The sequence below is a fragment of the Corapipo altera genome, unplaced genomic scaffold (genome assembly GCF_003945725.1).
Source record: "Corapipo altera isolate COAL_440 unplaced genomic scaffold, ASM394572v1 202, whole genome shotgun sequence".
Lineage (NCBI taxonomy): Eukaryota > Metazoa > Chordata > Aves > Passeriformes > Pipridae > Corapipo > Corapipo altera.
In genome coordinates, this window is record NW_020884980.1 from 539,398 (window position 1) to 563,542 (window position 24,145).

Genomic DNA, 24,145 nt, shown 5'->3' on the forward strand with positions numbered 1-24,145 from the left:
CCTTCATGGAGAGATGTAAAAGCCTGTTAGTGTGTAAGCTCATATAAGACTGGTTCTCCCCACTACAGCACTTGACTGAATTCCAGTTGATGTTTTATTTTCAAGTAAAAGCCACTCACCTGCAAGTACTTCCTTCCTGGGCCACCCAGCAGCACCTTCCAGCTGAATGTGTGAATGTAGTAAATGAAGGATCTTTAGTAGAACTCCTCTTTCTTGCAGTTTTTATCATGTAAGGACACGATGCAGCTCTCTCTCTAACAGTATGGTTTAGTGACTGGAAGAGAAAACCAGTTTCCAAGACTCCTGGTTTCCCTTTCCCATTTTAGTCCTCATTCTGGTGTAACTCTGGCCAAAACTTTCAAAAGGGACCACTGCTTTTCAGTTTCCTCCTTGCCTGGGAGCAAACATCAAAGAGCTTTGCAGTGATGTTGAGCACCAGTCATTTCTGCTGACGGATGTGGGACTCGGAGCTTCCCAGCACCACAAACCCCAGTCTGGTGGATTGGAGCATCAGGATGACCCTGTGGATCACTGTGCTCACCTGTGCAAGGGAGTTACAGGTCCCTCTCTGAGAAGTTCTTGGGAACCTCAGTGTTGGCGGGGAATGCCAGGCATGTGCAACTCATTATCATGAAGAACAATATTGCCTGGAACATCTGGGTCCCATTCATGAGCCTTTTAATTTGCAGAAGTGCCTTTTCTCTCAGAGGACCAGGCTCACTGCTGTGGCAAAAGTGAATTTCCCTCTCCAGCACTTGAGGAAGAAGCAAATCATGCTCTAATGCACTCCGAGAATGTCACTTCTGATCGAGCTTTATTCTTCACCAGACAAGTCTCATGCTGGTCCTTCACTGCCAGAAACAATCCATGGAATTTGCACCATTTGTGAGTTAGGTTCCTCTACTTATCCATGTCCAAGTTGAGGAAAAGGAGAATTTTGCCACAATAGAGGTGGAAGTTCATCATGGCAATGGCTGGTGCAGTGGAATAATTCATATCGTGTCAGATTTGAGCTTGGTTCAAATCATCTAATGCAAGTAACTGATGGAAAGTGTTTGCATTTGTCCTTTTTGAGAAGAAAAAAATGAAGTCATTAAAAAGGAAAGCAATGGCGAATCCACCATTTCTCTTTGTAGTCTGTTCCAGTGGTTATTCATCCTTAGTGTTATAAAAAAAAAAGCTCGTATTTCCCATTTGAATTTTCTTTGGCTTTGACTTCAGACATTTGTTCTTATTATTCTTTTCTCCACTAAATCACAGAACCATTTTAGTACCCAGTTTGTAAGCAGGAAGAATCCTATACATTACACTGCACTCATCCCCTTGATCTTATTTTTAATAAGCTGAACAGATTGAGTTCTCTAAGTCTCCACCCTAGTTTTTTCCAGCCCTTGGATCATTTTTATTGCTCTTCTCTACACCCATTTCCAGTTATCAACGTCCAGTTAACAACGTGGATACCAGCAATACTTTGGGCCTGCCAGAGCTGGTTTCACAGTGTACAGTGCAGATGTTGACACGATTTCCCTTTCCTTGCTCATCCAGTCAAGCACCTTCATAAAAGCAGCATCTAGGCATTAGCTCAACCTGCTTTCCTCGTGTCTAAGACAAATGCCCAGTCCTCTTGGAGATTGCATTGCCAGAGTTGGAGCTAATGCCTGTGTTGGACTGTCTCTCAGTTAAGTACGAGACTGCTCTCCAGGATCCTATAATCCACTGGAAAAATAAATGGAAAAGGAAATGAAATTAAAATGAAACAAATTCCACTAGGGGTGCTGCATGAATGATGGGAAAAAAAATCACATTTATGTTTAGTTTCTGATACGTAATTATTGGCAAGGACAGAAAATCTTCCTTCTAGAATCTGTTGTGCACTTCTTATTGTGGGTCACAAATTAATCTCGTAGGGTTGGATTTTTTCTGCTTTGTTTCTAAATTCTCATCACCTGAGGCACCAGCCAAGCTGCAGCATCTCTCCCCAGCCTGTCTGCAGGATTCTGACAAATCATTTATGTTGGTTTCAGCGAGACACAGCGTGGGTTCACCTGGCACAGCAGAGGAGCTCACTTGTCCCACGTCACTTGTGCTGCTGCAGGAGTGCCTGGGCCAGTGTCCCACCCTGCCAGAGGTGCAGTGTGACAACTCCTATTGCAGAGAGCATGTGTTCCAATGGCAGTGCACAGCTGAGAACATAGCAGCACAACCACAAAACAGCAATGACTGTCCTCCTCCCTGGGCAAAGCCTCTTCCATGGATGATTGCCCAAACCCATCCTCCCTCCACAGTACTGACCGCACAGGAAGAGACACAGATCCTTGCCAAGGAGAACGATGAGTTCTAGCTCTGATAGCAAGGGCTTAAACATTTCCCAAATTTTTGAATCCTGAGGGTTGTTTACAGCCCAGAACCAAGGACCTCCAGTTGTTATCAAACCAGCTGTAATTTACGGGGCAGAATATAACGTCGTGTGGGCTGAGCTCAAATTGACAGGCACTGGAGATGTTGCAATTCCACTTGTTAAAATTTGTTTACCAGGGGAGGAAAAGAAAAGGCAGGATGGAAGACAGGAACGTCTTTTCAAGTGTTTACCTTTCCAGCTCTCTTGTTTCTATTATTGCCATGTGGTTGGGTAACTCTAGAGTTCAGCTTGGACAGCAAATTTTTTATAACTCCCTTTTTTGGTTGCTCATAATTTTCTCACCAACAAAGAACTTCCTTCGGATGATTTTAATTACTCTGCCTCCAAACAGAGCACTTTAGAGCCAAATATAAACACAGCAGGTGATTGCTTTGCTATGCTGTCTCCTTGCCTGACTGCAGTGATAGCAGTCAGCTGCTCAGCACGTCTGAGCTTGGACAAGGTGTCCTGTCACACCATCCCAACAAAGCTCCAGGGATTTCCCTGGCATCCAGCATTCCCTTCTCCCCTTGCAGCAGACAGGGATATGGGGCACAGGGTTCTTGTGGTACCTCTTGATGTGATTCCAGAGCAACTGCAGACCCAGCCCCTCTCTTTGCCAAATGCATTATCCAGTGCTCAAAGGGACCCAAAATTGTTGGCACCACCAAGTGAAGAAAGGGCAGTGTGATCTGAAGCTGTAACATTTGATAGACAAGACCATCTAGATTCAAACTTCTCTTCCTGTGACAAAGAGAAGTTTCTCCTGTAAAACTCTCATTTTGATCTCAAGCTTCTTTTCTCCTCTAAAAGTCACAATCCAAGTTTTCTTGCAGGCAACATCGTTTTCTTTTTTTCCCGTTTGCTTAAAGGAGCAAACATATTTTATCATACATCTTTCCCCTCCCTTCCCCTTCCTCTGAAATGTTTGTATGTTCTCATCCCAATGACAAACATCCGTCTCGGGCTGGTTTCTGTTTTGCAAGCCCCTACCAAACTGCCCTAGAGCCTGACTGTTCCTCCCCTCCCAGCTGCCTCCTGTTTTACCCTAGAATATTTGGCAGTGGGAGCTGCCTGTGCTCAGCCAAACAACTCACACTTGAATCCAGGTGGAGTGAGAGATTTTTTCAAGCTGAGGCAGATTGAGATCAAGCAACAAGAAAAAGTCATTGATCCACCTGCCAGCGTGGAGCCTCCCCCAGGCTCTTGGAAGGAGGCAGCAGCATTGGACAAAGGCTGGTGCATCCCTGGCATTGAGGAGGGAGAAAAGGACCCTGAAGGCGAGTGGTGTCTCTGCCCTGAGAGAGAGGAAAGGAAGTGGCCTTTGCAGAGGACCTTACCTCCTCGGTGGGCATTTATCCACACAGACCACACCACTGCAAGCATGGACAGCACTAAGGGGGTTGAGTGAAGGCTGGTAGAAGTGTAGGCTGGGCAGCAGTGGGTTGTCTTCTTCTGCTTTTTAGCAGACTTTCCTCAGACTGCTCACAAGAGCTCTCTCCATGAACTTGGAGGTGCCCTTGCATGGGATTTCAGAGGGACATGCACAATTAGCCACACAGCTCACACCAGCTGTAAAGGAAGATGGCAAAAGCACTCGGATGTACACACACACACACACAGAGAGTCTCTGCAAACAGAGAGGAAGGACCCGGGGATTAAGGCCTTGGGTTTGCCAAAAGACTGAGACATGGGAGTGAGGGGCCCACAGAAACAGAGAATCCAGGACTCCAGGCACTTATCACCTACAGAGCTTCCAAGGTAAAATTACCCCAGGTGGTTTCACAGGGCACCCCCAGCATTTGCCTCTCCAGTGCCAGTGTTAAGGCTGGGAGCTCCAGAACCTTTAAGCACTACATATTCATGGCATGTAGCACCAGGATGAAGGAAAATAGGGAAATAATTGTTCCTGTAGTGCATCAGCCTGTGGCATGGCCCCAGCACTTCAGCCAGGCCACTCTGAAGCATTAAACTGAAGACAACTCTCACCGCAATCAAACTGGAGCTGGTCCAGGAACTGGCAGCATTTTCAATTATTTTACAAGTAAAGATAATAGACTGTGACTAACAGGATGATTTTGAACTCAAAGCCTTCTTGCTGCTACTAGGGCTCCAAGGAGTCCAAATATGATTGTGTACTTAGATAGCACCCAGTGCCCATGAACAGCTGTTGAAGCAGCACGGTGGGCTGGGCCCAGGGTAAGAGCTCTAGGGTGTTTCTTGAAACTTCTTTCTTAAGCGTGTTCATCCACAGTCACCTGGCAGTTGTGAAGATGGAGATCTCAGGGAAACTCCTACATTAGTCTGGAATTCCTGAGAGAATTGGGAGCTCTGCAGCTGCTCTGCAGGCACTATTGCACTCTGCACATGTCTCATGCAGCAAGAGAGGGAACCCTATAAGCCCTCTCAGCATCCCAGCCAAGGCTGTGCTCAGCTTGAAGGATGTCCTGGACCACTGCTCAGGCCATAGAAAAAGGTCAGCTTGCACCTCCACTGACCATCTCTGTTTTGTCCACAGGCACCTGCACAACAACCGGATCCAAAGCCTGGGAGCCAACGGCTTTGATGGGCTGCACAGCTTGGAAACCCTGTGAGTCACCTGTTTTATTCTCTATCCTAAAGAGCTGGTGTGTGTTCATCCCCCCCAGGCACAGCATGCAGGAAAGGGGGTCAGTCCCACTGTGCATCACTGGTCACCATGCACTGAGGGCAACAGCAGGGCAGGCTCCAGGCACCAGCACGAGTAGATGCCCAGGGCACAGAGCTCACTGGGGAGTGAGAGACTGGACTTTCTCCCTGCAGCTGTGCAAGCTGGTCTGGCTGTGCTGCTGCTGCAGAGGGATCTGTGCATGTGGGTAGAGTGGCTGGGAGGGGGCTCTGAGGCCCTGGGCACCAGTCTAGTCCAGATGCAATCCCAAAAGCTTGAATACACGCTCTGCTCAGGGAATGTGTCCCCTTCCTCACCACATCTGTGGGGTATCCGTGTTTGAGATGGTCTCATGTCCCCTGGCATCACCTGTAGCCAGCTGACTTCATCTTGCACCATATGCTTGGCATGGCTGGGTAGCAATCCATCAGGAGACTGCAGGGAGGATGGAAAGCAGGAATGAACTCTCCTCCAAGACACATCTTCAGGAAGGTAGATTGAGCTTGGAAGATATTCTTTACTCAGAGGGTGGTGAAGCCCTGGCACAGGTTGCCCAGAAAGGCTGCAGCCCCATCCCTGGAAGTATTCAAGGCCAGGTTGGATGGGGCTTGGAGAAACCTGGTCCAGTGGGAGGTGTCCCCCATGGTTGGAATGTGGAACAAGATGAGCTTTAAGGTGCCTCCCAACTTAAACTGTTCCGTGATTCGGTGATTAGAGGCAGGCAGCTCACCCTGAACTTGAGGAGAGTTAAATCTGACAGCCTGGCCACACATACCCTGTGCTGTGACAGCTGCATGAATGCCCAGGGCCTCATGTGCCTGCATTGGCCCAGGAGGAAACACAAACAAGCAAGCAAATAAATCGAGGCTCTGAAAGACTGGAAGAGGTGGCTGATGCCCTCAATTGTGCAGAAACACGCAGGCTTGGGGTCAGAGTCAGGCCCTCGCTCCTTGCCAGAGAGAACTAGGGGGTCTGGTTCATGGCAAAAGGAGGTGCTGCTTCCCAGCATTCAAGTGCCACTCAACGAGACAAGGCCCCTCTGTGCCCAGCACGGTGCCAACAGCAGCTATCAGGCGCGAGTGGCAGCAGCAGGCAAGCCCTTGGTCCCCAGACACGCTCCTCAGGGCAGGACCACGACAGGCATTGTCTCTTCCTTTCAGACTGGCAGATCCTGGGGCCACCCAGAAGGGCTCAGCTGGGGAGAGGTTGAACTGTGCCAGGGGTAGGAGGCTGATGGATGGTCTCCTCTGGTGACCCATGGGTCCCCCATCACTGTGCCAGCTTGGCTTCCTCCCCAGTCGTTTCTGGTGGTCACAGAGCCATGGCACCCAGGCAGCACAAAGGCAGGCGAGCTGCAGGAGGAAGCAGAGAACTCACTGATGGAAGAAAACTTTGTTTGAGCTACAAAAGTGGCAGACCACGCAGCAACATCACAGCCTCCATTGGGGCAACCTTCCTCTGCAGCCAGGGTGGTTAAAGCAATCCTGCTGCCCATCCCAAGCACGATGTAGCTGCCGAGGAGAATCTGGCCCCTTAATTTGCCTTGGGAAAGACTAAAGGATTCCATTGCCCTGGGAGATAATTCTGTTTCCACAGACATTTGTGCTGAAAGCTCATTTTCCCTCTGCTCCCCCTCTAGCACTTTCTTTGCCCATCCGAGGTGCCACCCAGCACTTGGGGAGAGCAGTGTCCTGCTCCCAGTCCCCACAGGGACAGGACTGAGCAGAGCTGCAGAGATGTGGCTGTCTGGAGGGCTGTGGCAGTGCAAGCCCTGTCTCTGCTGACGTTGATCAGGAAGCCCTGGGAGCATCTGGTCTCCAAGGGTTGTCCCCTTGGAGCAGGGCTTTGCCTGTGTCCAGGCTCTGATGGAGCACTTGTGCGTGGGAGTATCCCACGGCCCCATCCTGCACAGCTGCCTGTAGCTGCAGGGACAGCGCCGTGGGGGAGATCTCCAGTGCTGCAAGGACTCTCCTCCACATCTGATTGCTCTGAAGGAGCATCCTCTAGAAGAAATGAGCTGCCTTCTGCTTCTCTTGGCCTGAGCATTCTCACCTCCAGGTCAGCCAACATTCCAAGTCACTGATCCTTGAGAAATGCATGTTCCTCAAGGAGACCCACCCACCTCACATTAATCCTTAGCACTCACCTGCCTGCTGACCAAAGCTGGACAAGCTCTGGGGAAAAAATACCAGTGTTGACTGCACCATCCCAGCCAAGCTGCTGGACCAGCATCACCTACCACCTCTCAGCTCTTGTGTATGTGGAGACGATTACAGTCTCCACATATATCCTTTAATTCAAATTGTGATTACATTGTGTTGACAACAGTTTGCACGCTTTCTTGGCTTGTGGGGGCCAAACTGGGCTCTCAGATACCTCGTGGGTGTTAGCTCCTGGAAGACAGTTAGGATGGTAAGGGCTGGTGAAGACAGAAATTTCTCCAGGGTTCCTAAAATGAGTATTTGTGGCCAAATGCTGATTATAAGCCAGGTACAGTAGTTGAAGAACTGTAGAAGTCGAGAGGGAAAATATTGTTTCAGGTTTTTCAGAAGAGCCTGGGAAGTTTTAGGTGCAGAAACCTCTTTTCCCCTAAGGGAAATATTTCTTCTCATATTCAGCTAGACAAGAAAACTTCTATTTTTATCAAAGGCAGCCAAAACTCTGAAAGAAGCAGCAGCCAAAACTTTAGGAGAAGCAGCAGCCACTACTCCACACAGGTCTCAGCAGTGTATAAGCTGCATAAGTACAACCACACTGGACTCCTACCTCAGGTCCCAGCACTTCTGCAAAAACAGATCCCAGTGGAACATCTCTGTTCTTTGAGGGGGCTTGGCCCTGTTGTTTCAGGAAGGCAACAGTTCTAGAAAGGGGTGAAGCCAGATGAATGACTTCATGTTTCCCTTGCGCTGACCTGCAGCTTCTGTGCACAAGTCAGCTCTGCCAAGTACACAGCAAGAGCAGCTCTGTGTTCTCCACACTGATGGGGGGAAAAAGGTAGATATGCAACACCCACCAAGTGTCAACCAGTCAAACACCAGCATGTAGCTGAAGAAAGAAGCTCCAAGAAAATTTTCTCTGTCAGGGAAAGATCTGGCTGTTCACAGCCCCCGCCCAGCCTTCTCTTCTGGGAAGGAAAGCTGGCAGATAGGCTGAAAGTAAGTCAGAGCCACCCTGGCCAGATTCCCTAAAGGGTTTTGAAACAGCCTGGAAACCCAGTGATATTCCCTCACCAGTTCCCATCAGCCTGAGAGGTGACACAGAGCAACCCTGCAGGGCTGTGGGAAGAAGCCCCAAGCACAGCTGAGCCATGAAGTCAGGTATCAGACAGTTGGAGTGGGTGAAGCTTGGCATTTCTTAGCCCTTTCCCAAAACCATGGAGTAAATAAGAGTGCAAATGTCCTGATGTGACACATTCTTCCTGTAGCCCCTTTGGGCAATGGACTCAATCCTTTATACGAGGTGTAAGGTCAGGGGTGCCCATAGGAGATGTGGGGAAGAGACAGCACTGCTCTGAGTGGGGCACAGCCAGCTGAGCACAGAGACTTTAAATACCAAGGGAAGGACAACCCATTGGCATGCCCAGAGGGGAAGGCCTGTGGCCAAGGTGCATGTTTGGACCACAGCAAATGGCACAGTGAACTGGGAGGATCCTGAGAGGGTGAGGAGTGGGGAGGTGAAATGAAGGAGAAGAGTCACAGAGAAGTGCCATTGTCTGCAAGAATTAGGAGAGAAGCGTGCCAAAAGCTGAGTCTCCAGACACACTGATCTTCATGTCACTTCCCTGTTCCTGCTTTGCCTTGTAAAACCTGCCCCATGGTGCATTGTCCTTTGAGCTGTTTAACACATGGTGTGAAATATCGGGCAGCGTAACCCGCTTCTGCCATTTGGATGGAAAGAACTTCTACATTTCCCGCTTATTTTAAACTTAATTTCTCAGTCTTTAACAATGCAGGAAGAAGGGCAGGGGAATGAGGCACCTTCCAATGGAAGGTGTCCCTTCCCATGGTGAGTGCTTGAAATAAGATGATGAGGTCCCTTCAAACCCGAACCATTCTATGATTAAACTTGTTGTGTGCCATAAGCCTGGTGAGTAGGAATGCTTATGGAAAAGCTGATGTAAAGAGCAGTCAGCTGCAGCCAGGAGCATCTCTGCAATGACAGGTAACACTCAGACCTTGTGCTCGGGGCTGGGGGCACAGTGCTAGGGAGGACATGGCTGTGTTTTCAGAGGAACAGCAAGGGAAAATTGCCATCCAGAGGTCTGCTAACACAGGAGCCAAGTTCTCCACTGCTGTATAAGGAAAGTATTTCTAATGGGGTGGTCCCTGTGACATGAATGAATTTCCACATTGAGACTGGTCTTGTGCCCAGGTTTCCTCCTTGCCACCTTCACCTGGAAAGCTGAGCAGTGTCCTAAAGTCCCTGAACTTTGCAGTCAGTCTGAATGCAATCTACAGCCTGATGAATAGTTGCCTCATGCCTTGTAGTTCTTGACTTTGGCCTCATTAGGTAGATTGTGATAGCACTGAATTTACCCTTCTGTGTCCCTGAAATATGAATGTGCCATGGATCAGGGCTGGAGGGGGTGGGGAATGCAGGAAGTTCCTCCACACAACTAAGCTCCAAGTCACTGCTCTATGCAGTGTGAAGGGATGGAAGTGGTAGGTGACCTGAAACTATGCAGCCAAACACATATGTAAGTATATGGAGGGGGGGGAGCTGTACAGTGCCTCACAGATAGCCTTGGGGAGGGCATCTAATCATGGAAACTGAATTTCAGAGCTGGCCCCCAAGTTCTAGTTCCAAACACCTCATACACAAACCAGTATTTAGCATTTCCACCTTACCTGCTGTTAGGGAGCCCTCAGCCCCCATGGCAGAGGAGAGCAGACCTCAGACAGCAAGCAGAGAGTGCAGCTGAAAAGAGGGGGAGAGAGGTTCCTCGTGGATCTTCCTACGCCTTCTGCCAAAACAGTGGTGGAAGTGACTCACTGAAAATGCCCCTGGGATGGGATCTGTGCTTTGAGGAAAAGGAGAAAGCTTTTTTTTCTCCCATCAGGACTGTTTTGTCCAATCGGGAAGAGGTGTTGTGGCCCTGAGGGCTGGTTGCCACATACACAGAGTGAGGAAGCCTGTGGAGGCCACTCCCTGGGGCCTCTGATATGAAGTAGGTGGGTGAGAGCAGTGGCTCTGGCAGGTCTGTGCCCTCACATGGCTCAAGTGGGCTGGCAGTGCTGAGCAACACCTGGTGTGGGGACTTGAAGGCTCCCTCATCACAAAAGCCACCTTGTATCCCCCAACACCTGCTCAGGGCTAAATTTGGAGGTGCTGAGACAAAGGAGAAAAATGCAGAAGTAAGAGCTATGGCCCTACTGGTGGTTCTGTGCATGGACAGGGCAGAGTCCCCTGGAGCATGGGCTGAACCAAAAGCACAAGCAGAGAGACAAGACCCTGACATTGGCAGGGAGCAAAGCCATGTCCCAGCAGTGTCCCAGCAATGCCTCCCCAGCCCACAGCAGGGCCAAGGTGGCTTCTGGGGCAGAGGCAAAGATAGGAAATGAATGGCTGCTCCCCAGGACCACCTCAAAATGCTGAAGGCCTCTGGGCTACAGCCAGAACAGCAATGATGTGCCCCAAAAGTCCCACTACTCTTATTATTCGGGCATCTCCAGCCCATCTCTGACAAGGATGTGATGGGGAGCCAGTTCAGAGGGGCCCTGCAGCCCTCACCCATCCCCTCTACCTGAGATGACCCCACTGTTTCCTACCTCCCTGGCTTCTCCCTCCCCATCCACATCCCTGCCAGCTCCTCCGCCCATCAGATGGAGATAAATCACTTGGAAAGACCAAATCTCCATTCATTTAAAAACCTTTTAATTTATTTTTAAAAAATAGTGCTAATAAATTAAAAACGTCTCCCAGAAGGGTTGAATTCAAAACCCTCTGGCTCTAGGCATTTTATCTGCCTAACCTTGCCTCACAGGAAATGCCCTTACCACAGCACTCACCCCATTATCCGGGTAATTAGTCGACTCTGTAAATGCAGAGCAGGGCTGGAACCTACCAACTCCTCCAGAGAGTTGGATTCTCTTTCAGAGAGAAGATAAAAAAAAGAAAGAAAATTAATATGAAGCGCACCTCAGGCAATGAAGGCAGGAAGAAGGAAATGGGAAATATCTCCAGCACAGCTCATACAAGGGTTGTTTAACCCTTTTAGGCCCAGGCAGGCTTTGCTGTTCGCCTGGAAAATTGTCTATCAAGTGCTACCTAACACCTCAACTCTCCATCAACATGTTTAATTTGAAACCTTTTGTGCCGTCTCCTGATGCTAACCCCAGTCTGTGCAATTCCCAGAGCATCTGATGGGTTTGACTCCCCAAGGATTCCCTTTTTGCTGCACTGAGCTGCTCTGGTACTTCCTCAGCATCCTGATGCTCCAGCCCTGCAGTGTCAGCGTGGGTCCCCAGGCATCTCATCAGATCCCAAACTGCCCTGTCAGAGGATGGAAGGGACCTCAGGAGAGGCTTTGGTATCTAGATTGAGGGGATGGAGAAAAGAAGGGGACAGGTGGTTTTTGGGAAACAGGGACCACAGCTCAGGGCCCTGGTTGCATGAGTCCCTGTGCCTGGTCCAAGAACAGAGCTATGAAGTTCATTGTCTGCTCTGATCATTGTGTAAATGGGAAGTGACTTTTCCAACCTTAATGATTCTGCGATTCTATAAAATATGGCACCTGATTGTGTACTTTTCGTATTCTGGACTAATCTGGCAGCTCTTCCCAGCTCAAGCTCAGCCACAGGCCATGACCTGGATGTAAGGCTTCTGGGTAAAGCTGTCTGGCCAGTGCAGGGCAGGAGGTCAGACTACATGGTCACAACAGCCCCCTTGGGCTTCCAGACTACCAATTAAATCATTCCTAGTGCTTGATTTGGCCACAGTAACCAGCAGGACTAGCAGCAGTTGTAATTACATTTACTGGCAGCTTGATGAGATGCCAGCACAGGACAGGTGGAAATGCAGGTCCTCAGGAGAGGCTGCACAAAGTCCCCCCCAGGCACCATGGTAACATCTCCAACTCCACTGGGACTGAAACAGTCAGTAAATGTCCCATCTCCAGTTCCTAATCTCACTGCATCTTCAGGTTTATTAGCTGCAAATTTGTGGTGTTTTGTGGCTTATGGAAGAATTTATAGTACTATATAATTTTCTTTTTTTTTTTTCTTTGGCTTCCTGTGTGGAACCACTAATAGTCCCTAACAGGCAGAAAATTGACCTGAGACTCTTTCCCCTCTTTCTCTCCTTTTGGCCCGACTGAAGATATTAATAGTTCCAGGCTGCATGTTGTCAGCTTCAAATCACCCTGGCAATTAAACCCCAAAATAACTGTGCCTTTGATGTCAATTTGCTTTTATTTCTAAATAAACAACAGGGTTGGTTAAGATCTTCCAAATATGAAGCTATAGGCTCCCTCTAGCAATAACAATAATGGAAAGCCAGCCAGTTCATTCTATCTTGGGCAAACTTGGTGACCTTTCAGAAGTTTTCATTTCAACTAGAAGAACAAACAAGGCTCCTCTTGACATCCCACTTTCGTGCTAGAGATGGTAACTTTGAGCCCAGCTGAGGAAAGTGATTATTTGTAGTCATTGCTTTTGCACATCAGTTCTGAACCTCTTGGCTGGATGACTGTGCTTTCAAAAGCCCTTGATAATAGGGAGAACTCCCTTTTGCCATGCTCATTTTTGCTGTTTGTTTGTTATGAGGCCTCCCTATTGTTTGGCATAACCATGGCCATGGCATTGCCATCCTTCCACCAGGTAATGCTGCCATTGTATTTGCTTTGTGTCAAAAAGGGCGGCACCCCACAGCCAGGGAACCCCACGTGTGGCACACAAAGCCTTGGGGCAGACCCTGGAGCTGGGGCAGCTGAGAGCCCAGAAGTGCCAGGCTGGGCCAAGAGGCCTCCCTGGGCACCCCAGCCCATGTGCCACAGCAGCACATGGGGACAGTGCAGTAGCTTTTTGCAGCTTTCCCAGCATCATCCCAAATCTGGAAGCAGTGGGAAAGAGTCGGAGTGTGGAGCTGAGAGCAACAAAGCATTGCCCAAGCACCTCAGATAAGGCAGGGAGAGAAAGGGGACCCTTGGAGGCGTTTGCTACAGTAGGTCCATTTCCTATATCCAGCAGCCCCTGGAAAGAGTTTGTGAACAATGACAGTTCACTGATGTGCTCCGTGGAGGAAATTTTGTTGCTCTAGAGGTGGCTCAGGAGACCCACCACTGGCCACACAGGCTGGGCCAGATTCACCATGGGAGAGCAGGCAGAGGAACCACATCCAGGATGGATAGAGCCCTGCTGGTACCTGTGGAAAGACCCAAGAACTGAATTTCACTAAAGGAGCAGAAACTTCCCCCTGTTCCCCAGGGACACCACGGTGGGGGTTGGATGCTGAGTTTGGGTCATTCTTGGACCAGAGCCTGACTCAGATTCTGGGAAAGAAGAAGGGAGAGAGAAGTCAACTTTGTGTCCTGGTCTGGGTCTGGGTTCTGGGAAGGCTGGCCTCACTGCAGGGCAGGGATGACACCTGAGGACCATCTCAGGCACTGGCTTCTTGAAGCCTCCTCCAACCAGCTGAACCCCATGAAATGGGCAGAGCCGGGCAGGGGGCAGCGCTGGAGACAAGTCCAGGCGGTGCGAGTGGCACACGGTCCAGGGGAGATGGCTGCAAGCATCTCTTGGGGATTTGTTCCCCAGAACAGCTGGGTTTGTTTTCCAGGAGGGAGGCTCACCTCCTCAAAACCGAGGAAGCCCCGGCAGGAGCGAGCACGGGCACATTGTCTCTGCTGGCAGCCGGGCTGGAGCGTCTCGGCTACACCTGGTTGCATTTCCACTTTCCAACAAGCCCCAGTGTCTGCCAGCATTCCGAGATGGGTTTTACCCGGCAGGAGCCGCTGAACACAATGAATGCTCTTTGTATCTGTCAAGTGCAGAAGGGAGGGAGGCCCCAGGACGCTGCCAGGGCTGGGAACGGTGTGTGTTCGCTCAGGAAGGACTGGTCCTGTACGTACTTGCACACACACGGAGGTACAAACAGAACCTTCATCTGCTGATGAAAGACCTGCCTGCCCGGAACAGATGCAGGCTGGAAAGGAAACGCGTTTTTAGAGAAAGACAGGAGCAAATATTACAGCACAGTGAATTACTCCTTGTAAATAATACTGGTTGCAGATCTAAGATCCCTTGTTCTGTTAGTGAATCACAGGTGAGCCAAGCCTCCTCTCTCTTGGGCAATGTCTTCCATCTGTCAGCAGCTCACAGACACATTGAGTGTTGCTGGGGAGAAACTCAGCCTCGTGCCATCACACAAAGCATCCCACAGCAGTGGTGACACAGCAGCAGTGGGCAGAGTGTCACCTGGGGATGGGGTTCACAGCCCCTCCCTTCCAAGGACTGTCCCTTGGCATCAGACAGGCTCATCCCAGCCCGTTTGTGGTGCGAGGGAGGGAAGTGCTGCAGGCAGACACCCAGCTTTGAACGACCTCTACAGATTCCTGCTTTCTGTGGAACCTCCCTGTAACTTGAGGGAATCACTGCAGGGTGAGCCTGTTAAAGGTATTACACACCTTATGTGCAGAGATTTGGGGCCGTGGGTCAACTTTGGCTGCTAATGCCTCTGATTTCACCCAGTGCAGTGATCTGGAGGTTAATTGGATTTGACTGACGTTTTGAAAATACCCAGTGGTGCCCTGCTTGCACTTCTCATTGCTTGTTCTCTTTGGAAGTCCACTCCTGTACCTTCCTGAGCTGCAGAGAGAGGATGTGCATTGTTAACAGTCCTGCCCTCAGGTAACTGAGGCTGTGCAATGTGAGCCTTCAGCCAGGCCATGATGGAATCATGATGCCTCCACAGACACTGGCCAAGAGCATCCAAGCAGCTGATAATGAGCAACAAGCAAAGAGTGAGGCTGTGAGCAGTCATGTGTTGGGCTATTTATTCTGAAACAGACCCATTTGGGATCAAGCAGAGAAGACTGAGGAAAACCACTGATCTGCTTGGACCCAGGAGAGAATCAAGTGTGTCAGAGTGAGCTCTCTGGGAGAGACAGAGTTCTCGTATCTAACAGATGTGAGCTGGTGAGAGGAGGGGACACATCACTCCTGTTCCACTTCTGAGTCCTGGGGTCAGGCACAGCAGCCTCACGTGTGCTGGGACCCCACCACCACATCACAGAGTGATGGACAGTGGGCAGAGGGCAGACAGGACACAGTGGGCAGGCAGAGCTCATGGTTTCATCACAGGCCTCATGCTCCTTCCCCACTGATTGCCAGCACTGCCAATCATTAGACAATGTGAAAACCCTTTCCATGTCCTACAGGAGCAGGATTCATTTGCTCAAATCCATACTCATAGTATCAGCAGCGAGATCCCTCTGTAGCTGGAGGAGAGAAAACTGCCCTCAGTGTCAGGGGACAATCGCTGCCAGATCAGGACCCACCACATCCCCTGAGCTTCACAGGGAATCCAGCAAAAAGACAAAATCCACCCAAGACAGCCTCATTCCATAATTTTCTTCTGGTTTGGTGCCCTATCTTGTACACCCTAAGTATTCCCTGATAAGTATTCCCTAAGACAGAAGTCATACAAGTGAGGAGTCCTGGAAGAACAAGAACCAATTTGGAGAGACTGACTCTCTGGGTTCATTTCCTGCATAAACACCTTCAGGGCAAAGTCAGGGTGGTGCCAGAGTCATTCCCAAGCAGGGGCACTGGTAGTAAGAGAATATGTGAGAGAGAAGGGGGCTGAGAGAGATCATAACATAATGACCATGCCCGGGCCCAGAGGATGAGAATTACAGGGTAATTGGGCAGCAGCTCATTGCTGTTTAAATGCTTGGTTATTTCTGTTCCATAAACCACAATCCAGGTTACATGGTAATTACTTTGAGGTTCATTAAGTGTTATTATACAGTAATCTCCAGGAGCCAGTAATTACTCTCATGTTCCAAGGTATCCACCTCTTAAAACTCGGTGAGTGTCATGCAGGTAGAGAGCAGTCGGACTTCAGTGAATTGGAAAGTGGGATGGCCAGGACAGTGTCAAATGTTACTGTGACAGCTGGAATTGCCTTCCAAGGAGAGAACTGGGCATGCTAGAGGAGAAGTGCTGCACATCCAAAGCCTCCATGGGCCAGCAGCAGGATTGGTGCCTTCAGAGGGCTGCTGCTCTCAGGTTGCCAGCAGTGCCCCATAGCTCAAATAAATCCTTTTCCTGAGGTGAAACTCATTCTTGGAGAACAAATACAGCCCATGAGGTTTCATTCAGACTCAGATGTCTCTTCTGGTTGCCAGGTCAGGGCAGGTAAACTCTACACTTGTCATTACGACCAACATATTTTACTTATTTTACTATATGGCAAATAAAACTTAATGCTCAACAGTGTCAGTACCTCCTGCACATCCCTTGCAGTTTTGGCTCACAGACTCCAATGTGGGGTTGACCCCAACCATCAGAAGACCTGTCTTCCCACAGCCCACTCTTCCTACTATTCCCAGTCACAGAATGTGCCAGGGGCAGGGAGATCCAGTCATGTCCCCAGGACAAACACTGAGGGAATAGTCTCCTGATCCCCTCTGCACCACAGGGAGGGGGGGCCCAGAGAAGCCCTTTATGGGGCTCACACAGCTGAAGTTGCTGTTGTGTTTCTTGTCCTTCAGAGAATCCCACTTTGATCTGGAAAGGCACGAAAAATTACTCAGAGCCAAAGGCCCCGGGGTGAGCTCCTGGCAGAAGGGGACAGGGCACTCTGGATATGTGAGGCAGCAGCACTGCCCCATGCTGGGCATAGGGGGGACGTGGGGGAAAAGAGTCCCAACTGCAGCAGCCATGGCTTGGACTGACTTTTGCCTGACAGGCAGAGAATATTCCTGCTGCAGGAACGTGAGATTGCATTTCCAGGCAGTGGCTGGATCAGCACAGTAGGAAAAACCCATCTCTCATGCTTAACACCCAAGTTTCCGTGGCTTCACAGCACAGATACACACGGTTGAGTTCCTGCAGCAGCGTCAGTGAATGTTTTTCCCTTCTGTGTCTTTCAGGGATCTAAACTACAATGAGCTGCTGGAATTCCCCGGGGCTATCAGGACACTGGGCCGACTGCAGGAGCTGTGAGATTTCCTGTTTATTCCTTTTCAAAACTATTCCCCAATGGAGGGTGACCAATAAAGCATCATGCATGCTCTGACTTGAGGACAGCACTCAGTCCAAGCTTTTCTTTTCCTTCACAGCCCTCTCCACCATGCACATCAAAGCAGTTTATCCCCTCGATTTCCATCAGCTCTGATCACATCCCCATCAGCCTTCACACCATGACTGGTGGAGGAGAGTGGGAGATCCCTGTCAGCCTTGGAGCAGGTTCCTCCTGCAGCTCTTCACTCTCCTCTGGCACCTGAGGACTCAAATTCCATTTGTTCTCTGGCTGCTTCTGATGTCCATTCCCCAGCTTGGGACCACGAACTGGAGTTACCCGTGTTATTGTGAGGGCAAAGCTTCTGCAGGCCCTGTACCACCTTCTCTGATGTGCAGAAACTGTTTTAACTCCCTTAGGATAAATTTATAATAGGGAATTACAAAAGTCTGTGACCTTTTTAGTGGATAGCTCTCCCTCCTCTAACTGGTCAGCCTGGGAGACACTGAAAATGAGAAAACATCCCAAAACATGAAGGTAGAAGCCCCAAGGTGGGGTCAAGTTGATGTGGATCCACAGCTCCTGCATCACACTGGTGCCAGGCGGGGGTGGGACAAAAGCAGCTGCTGTTATGTTTCTGGGACTCTTGGAGTAAAAACCTGACACTACTTTTTTCTTTACTGGAAGAATTCTCACAAGATTTCCCTGTTCAGCCCAGATATCATCGTTATTCTCACCTTTAAAATGAGATAAGCTCCCCAATCCACTTTGAGAGGGCTCTTGAAATGACCATCACTAAAGAAGAGGCAAATTTCAAACAGTCATCAACTATTCACCTACTCAGACTCCTGTGTTATTAAACAAGCTGGGCATCACCCAGAGCCTATTCTTAGCCCTGGACACAGACACCTGTGGCTGCCTTTGGTATACAGGAGGTCAGACTGTGGCCCCAGAGCTCTCTTCCACTGCAAAAGTTTGCTGATAGCAATGTTCTCAAGCTTAACCAAAAATATCCCAGCTAGAGCTATAAATCCTTTGAATTCACAAGGGCTGATAATTCCTGATGCACTCTGGTTGGCAGCTGTGGAGCTGCAGTGGAGACTATCCATAAAAATTAGCATTCCTGGGGGGTGGAAAATTTTGTACTTGGTTTGTTCCTGTTTCCTGACCTGTAAAATGTTAAACCCTAAGTCTTGGTATCCTTGGTGGGTTCTGTGGAGTCACATATGGAGCACCCAGCTATAAGCAGAGTAAATGTGGCTTTGTCCTGCCAAACCACAGACCTTGTTCACCTGCTGGGATGATGCTACAGCTGGGACAGAGCCTACACCTTCTACTTTGTGTGTTTTTTTGAAGGCTCTCTGGCTTTAAAAGTGTTGAGGAAAGAAGGTTAATTTAAGTAATTAATAACAAGATATTTTTTCTCCCACCAGCGGTTTTCATAACAACAACATCAAAGCTATTCCAGAGAATGCATTTGTTGGGAATCCCCTCCTCCAAACAATGTAAGAAAATTAAATAATGTTTCCTACATCTTTATATTACCCAGAAAGGGACATTTCCTGATGTCTTTGGTTGGGATTTCTGACAGTGGTCAGCATGACCACAATCTGACATTTGTTATCCATGGGGCAGCACAAGCTGAAATTACTCCTTCTCAGCTACACCCCAGGTTATTGTGTGAGTTCTCCTTTCCCTGCAGCTGAACTTTGCTGCAGCAATGAAGGAACAAAATATGGGTGCTCTGCATGGAAACATTCTAAGCCCTGGAGGACATCTGCTGGTGTTTATTCCTTGTGTTTAGAAAAGCTGCTGGCCAGCTACAGCAGCAACTACATGTGTCAGGGAGCTGGGACACCAGATCACTGTGTGTCTGCCCAGACCTGTGGACACAAAGTTCTGCAGATACATACACACAGTTGGCAGCTTGTTTCCCTTCTGGCCCGGACACAGGTAGCGATTTTTGGGTAATTCTTCTCTGAACCACATGGATATTGGAAATTATGGCAAGTGACAAAAGCTCTGCTTGTCCAATCTGGACTTAAATTACAGAAATAACAACACCTGGAAAGAAAGCCATGGTGACACTGGGTGAAAATAGTCACTGTTCCACTCAAAATAACCAGCTTCATCCCCATCTGCCTTGGGCACATCCCCAGAGTAACAATGGGGGCACATCCGTCCAGAATATTCATCTCTCCTTTGGGTCTGCCCGTCTGAAGTCTTTCTCAGTCAGTGGGGGGAAGTATTTCTTGTAGGAGGCGACTCAAAAACTTGTTGGGTACTAGGAGAGCTCACTTCTCTCCAGTGACTGTGACAAGCAGGGAAGGTGCTGCTGCTGTGGGTATGTGTGATCAGAAGAGGTGTCCTCCAGTGCAAGGTGTTTTCCAGCAGGGTCGAAGGAGGGCTTTACATCTTTCTAGCCTGCCTGGTTCAGCAGAACCCCAAAGGGCTCATTCAGAGCAGCAGGAGACCTCAACTGTACCAATGTCCAGCCAAAACAAGCTAGTGGGAGAGCCTGGGGTTATCTGGGAACAAAGCTTCCTCACAGCACCTCCTGCATAGCTTACTGCTGGTAGCTTCGAGGCTCTTGACCTGTAATAGCATCTTCTCTTTGTGTGCAGCAGACTCTGACTGTTCCTCTTTCCCATTGCAGCCATTTTTATGACAATCCCATCCAGTTTGTTGGACAGTCTGCTTTCCAGTACTTGCCAAAGCTCCACACTCTGTAAGTTCACCAAGCACATCAAAGATGTAACACATCCAAGCTCCAACCTTGTTGGATTGGGCCTCTTTGGGGCCTCCTCCCTTCCTGCTCTAAAGAGCCTCTATGTCAATAAAGGACCATGAAGCCACTCTGTTGGCCAGCCCCAAAGGTGATGATCCAAGGAGTAGACGCTGCAGATGTTTTCTTCTGAGGAAGAATAAATTTCAAAAGGGTATTTTGGAAGCAGAAATTAATTCCTCCTGCCCACCCAACTGAACAGGTACTGGAGCCTTCTAAGGTCTCCACAGGTGCCTCGGGACCAGCAAAGACCTCACACACAAGAACCACAACTTCTGCTACTGTTGTGTAGTTTCCCAAACAGCAGGACACTGAATGCATCTGCCTTCATCCACAAGACAGAGAAGTGGAGGAGCACTGGGCAGCCAGCAGTGACAGAGCTTCCTTCACGTGTTTGACCTTAAGCCTGGTCTGGGGTCACCACCATGGGGTGGGCACCACCCAAACCAAAACAGTTGCTCCACGTTGGCTTTTCAGCCAACCTGTTGTGGCACAGCACTAAATACTGAGGCAGAGGCAACCTCAAAATCTCTGTTTATAAACCTCACCCAGCCTCTCACTGCAGGAACACTCACAGACGCAGGCAAATAAAATAAATCATTCAAATAGCTCTGCATTCTTTAGATCCGAATGCACAGACTCGGGGAGGGTTGGGTGGGATGCCCTGCTTACATTCCCCATAGTAATTGTTTGAGGGTTTTTTTATTTAATTTGGGTAGAGATCGTGCCAAGAATGTCAGTGGCTGGGAGAGGCTCTGAGCTTGCCAAGTCTCCTTGCATAGAAGTGCCCAGCTCCATCTCACTGCGTCTGCACCGCGCGAGGCGTCTGCTCTGCCGCCAGGCCAGCAGGGACACTCTGGGTCTGGGCCTCCAATTGCCACGTCTGGGTGTGAGGAAGCTGCCATGGCTGATGGGTCTGGCACCTTGGGCAGCTGCATTAGCCTCCAGGTCCTCTGCCCACCTCACTTCCCCTGCATTTCTCTGCAGGTCACTCAATGGTGCAACGGACATCAGAGAATTCCCGGACCTTAAAGGCACCACCAGCCTAGAAGTTTTGTGAGTGGCACCTCTCTCCCTTTTACCCTGCTAGCTGTGCTCTTCCTCCTTCAAGGCGGTCCAGGCTGTTTCAGTGAGGACAACTTTCACAGTGCTGTGCAGTATTCAGCTCTGCCTCTCCCTGGTCACTCACCCTTCTGCTTCGTTTCACCCCTGTGGCTCCTGAACGCAGCTTTCCTCTCCGTGAGTTGCTCTCTCAGTACTCTTGAGTGTGCTCCAGTCTTTTTTTTGTTGGTTTTTTTTTCTTCCTTCCCTCCTGCACCTGTGAAGGAATGAGCCTCTGAGGGCAGTGCTTCAGCATGGTCTGCTGAGACCCAGTGTCTCTGCCCATACTGGGGCCAGCACTGCAGAGCAGGGCAGGAAATTTCTGCCACCCAGGCTGGGGCTCCTGCAACCATTCTGGTCCCCTCCTTACCCCCTCAAGCTCTGGAGAGCAGGGACTTGGAGGACACTTGGAGGCCCCTCCCTAGGGCACTGGTCCCCACACAGTGCCCAAAATGGGAGCACCCCAGCCCAGGGTGTGACCTGGCCATGCCTTGTCTCAGGGACACAGGGACACACCATCCATCCCCTACACACAGGTTTCTGAGGCAGTCCTGGCTCCAGGCAGATCACCACTCTGGACAATGGGGAATTGGGATGGCAGGGTGTGCCACAGAGGGCACTGCCATCTGCCCTCAACACGCCCAAGGACAGCTGTTAATTCAGTATTCAGCAGCATCCCAGAACTTCCTAGAGGCACATTCACCTTTGCCAGGTCCAGCAGCAGGGCCTGTTTCCAAAACTGCCTGCCAGGTTTTTTATCCTCTCCAGGCCTTTCGTTGCCCCATTGATATTGTCTCTCCTGCCACTATTTGAGACTGGTAGCTGGGCTTGTGGGTCACAGAGTCTGTGTGCTGGCTCTCAGCAACACCATTTCTTCTCTCTCCTCCACCCCTCTAGGACCTTGACCCGGGCAGGCATCCATTTCCTTCCCAGAGGGATGTGCCAGCAGCTGCCCAGCCTCCGAATCCTGTGAGTAACCTGTGTCTCTGTTCTGCCTGGTCCTTAGAAAAATGCCATCAGGAACTGGTCTAGATCAGGGAGAGGACAATTTATGAAAAACCACCCTGTGGTTCTTGTTCCCATTATCTTTTCCATGCAGAAATCACCACCTTCTTAGGCACTACCTTGTTCTTGTTCTTTAACTTGCTGCTTCATCCCAGCGTGATGCTCTGGTCCCAGGGCTGCAGTCAGGCACATCCTCCTTGCTCTGCACCAGTGAGGACTGTCTGCCCCATGCAAGGAGGGTAGGGAGGGTGCAAAGGGAGGTGGGTAAGAATGGCTACAGCATTTCAGACCTCCCAGCTATGCTGAAGCTCTTAGCCCCAAACCCAGGGGGACATCACATTTACACAACCCTCTGCCCCAGCACTGGCTTATTGCAGTTGGAGCTCCAGCAAGTGCCATCATCTGGAAGGATCCTGTTCACATCCTGTGAGGGATCAGGTCTGACCTGATAGAGACCTGGAAGGCCAGAAGGTCATATCTCCTCACATGGTGCAGCAGAGCCTGATCAGGGTTTTGCTCAGAGACTCCATGTGTCCTTGGCTCTGCCTGCTTAGCTGGGCACTGAATGATGCTGAGAGGAGGGTGTGCTTTCTTCTTTAACTTGGTACATGATGAAATCAACATCTCAGAAAGACTGTGATGTGATTCCCAGGAATCACACCCCTGGTTCCTGAGATCCCCAACTTTGCAGTCAAAGACATCCTCAGGAAATGAGTCATGAGCCAGATTTATACAAGTTTGCAGCCTTAGGGCAACAGGAGGCTTGCCTTTCATGAGTCTTTATACAAGCAAGCTGAAAAAAAACCAAGTTTGTTCCAGGAAAGCAACAGGAGTGAATTCTTGATCACAGAAATTGGAAACAAGAGTAAAACATAAAAATAAAAGAACACAATTTGTGACTTAGGAGATTACAGCCTTTTGGCTCCAGCTGTCCTTGTAGGGAAGATCTCTCATCTTAGACACCTGGACCAATTCAGTGGATAACTTGCCACAAAAGCACAGCCTTTGGACTGGCCCAGGCTGTTTAGTCCCAAACCTCTGTTTATGTTTGCAAGTTATCAGACTGTAAACCCTCACAGCAGAGCCTGTTCTTTGTGGCTGCCTGCTCCATGTGGGAGACTTTTATTGGGACACCCCACCTTGTTCCTTGTTCCTCTTCCCTGGTGAACTTTCCTGACGTTAATTGCGTTGCTTTCAGAGTTTGGAGAGAGAGCATGTGGGCCAATGTTTGTGCATGTTTACATCTCTCTTGCCCTTGAAATGTGCTGGTTTCCTGTCCCCACAGACCCAGTGGTGCTGTGCCAGCCCCTTGACAGTCCGTCAGGTTGACATTACAACTGTGACACATCAGTCACAGACAAGACAGTTAATGCTGCATTTCTGTCCTCCCACCATGGTGTGGATTCTCTGCAGAGATCCTGCATGGGGGCTCTAGGAGCAGGGGCAGAGGGTGGGCACTGAACCCAGCAAGCACAGGCAGGGCTGCCTCTGTCGTCAGCCCAACACCATCCTGCTGCTTTCATCCAGAGCTTCTGCTCAGGGCACAGATTTCAGAGAACCATGGAATATCCTGAGCCGGAAGGAACCGACAAGGATTACGGAGTCCAACTCCTGGCCCTGCACAGGACACTCCAACAATCCCATCCTGTGCCTCAGAGCATTGTCCAAACACTCTTTGAGCTCTGGAGGATTTGTCTTTCTTCTCAAGCAGAAATAGGTGAAACTCCCCTGAGCAGAGCTGAAGTCCCTTGATGCCATCAGCACCTCCATCCTGGTATGTCCCCAACTGAGCCTCAGTGACTGAGGCTGCTCTGCTCGTAGATACTGGGCTTCATCTGGTTACCCTCACTCTGGAGGAACCAGAAATAACTCCTGGGGCTGGTTCTCCCCCCAGCACTGTTAGCTAAGCCACAGCCCTGTCAAGCCTAATGCATTGACACAGGGACCAGGGAAAAGTGACTGATGCTAAGGCTCTTTCTTCACACCAGGTGAAGCCTCCAGAGCCAAGCACAAACCTTTTGTTTGC

At 49.7% G+C, this 24,145-nt stretch overlaps 1 protein-coding gene across 4 annotated transcripts in view; it reads left to right on the plus strand.

The window, feature by feature from the left end:
• Window positions 1–24,145, plus strand: part of LGR6 (leucine rich repeat containing G protein-coupled receptor 6) — a 135,116-nt gene that overhangs the window by 92,480 nt on the left and 18,491 nt on the right. For all 4 annotated transcript variants that reach the window (XM_027665768.1, XM_027665767.1, XM_027665769.1 and 1 more), the window contains 6 exons: window positions 4,917–4,988; window positions 17,140–17,208; window positions 18,662–18,733; window positions 19,885–19,956; window positions 21,001–21,069; window positions 22,012–22,083. In XM_027665768.1, the coding sequence (XP_027521569.1) occupies window positions 4,917–4,988; window positions 17,140–17,208; window positions 18,662–18,733; window positions 19,885–19,956; window positions 21,001–21,069; window positions 22,012–22,083 (426 nt within the window). The remainder of the gene's footprint in view (window positions 1–4,916; window positions 4,989–17,139; window positions 17,209–18,661; window positions 18,734–19,884; window positions 19,957–21,000; window positions 21,070–22,011; window positions 22,084–24,145) is intronic.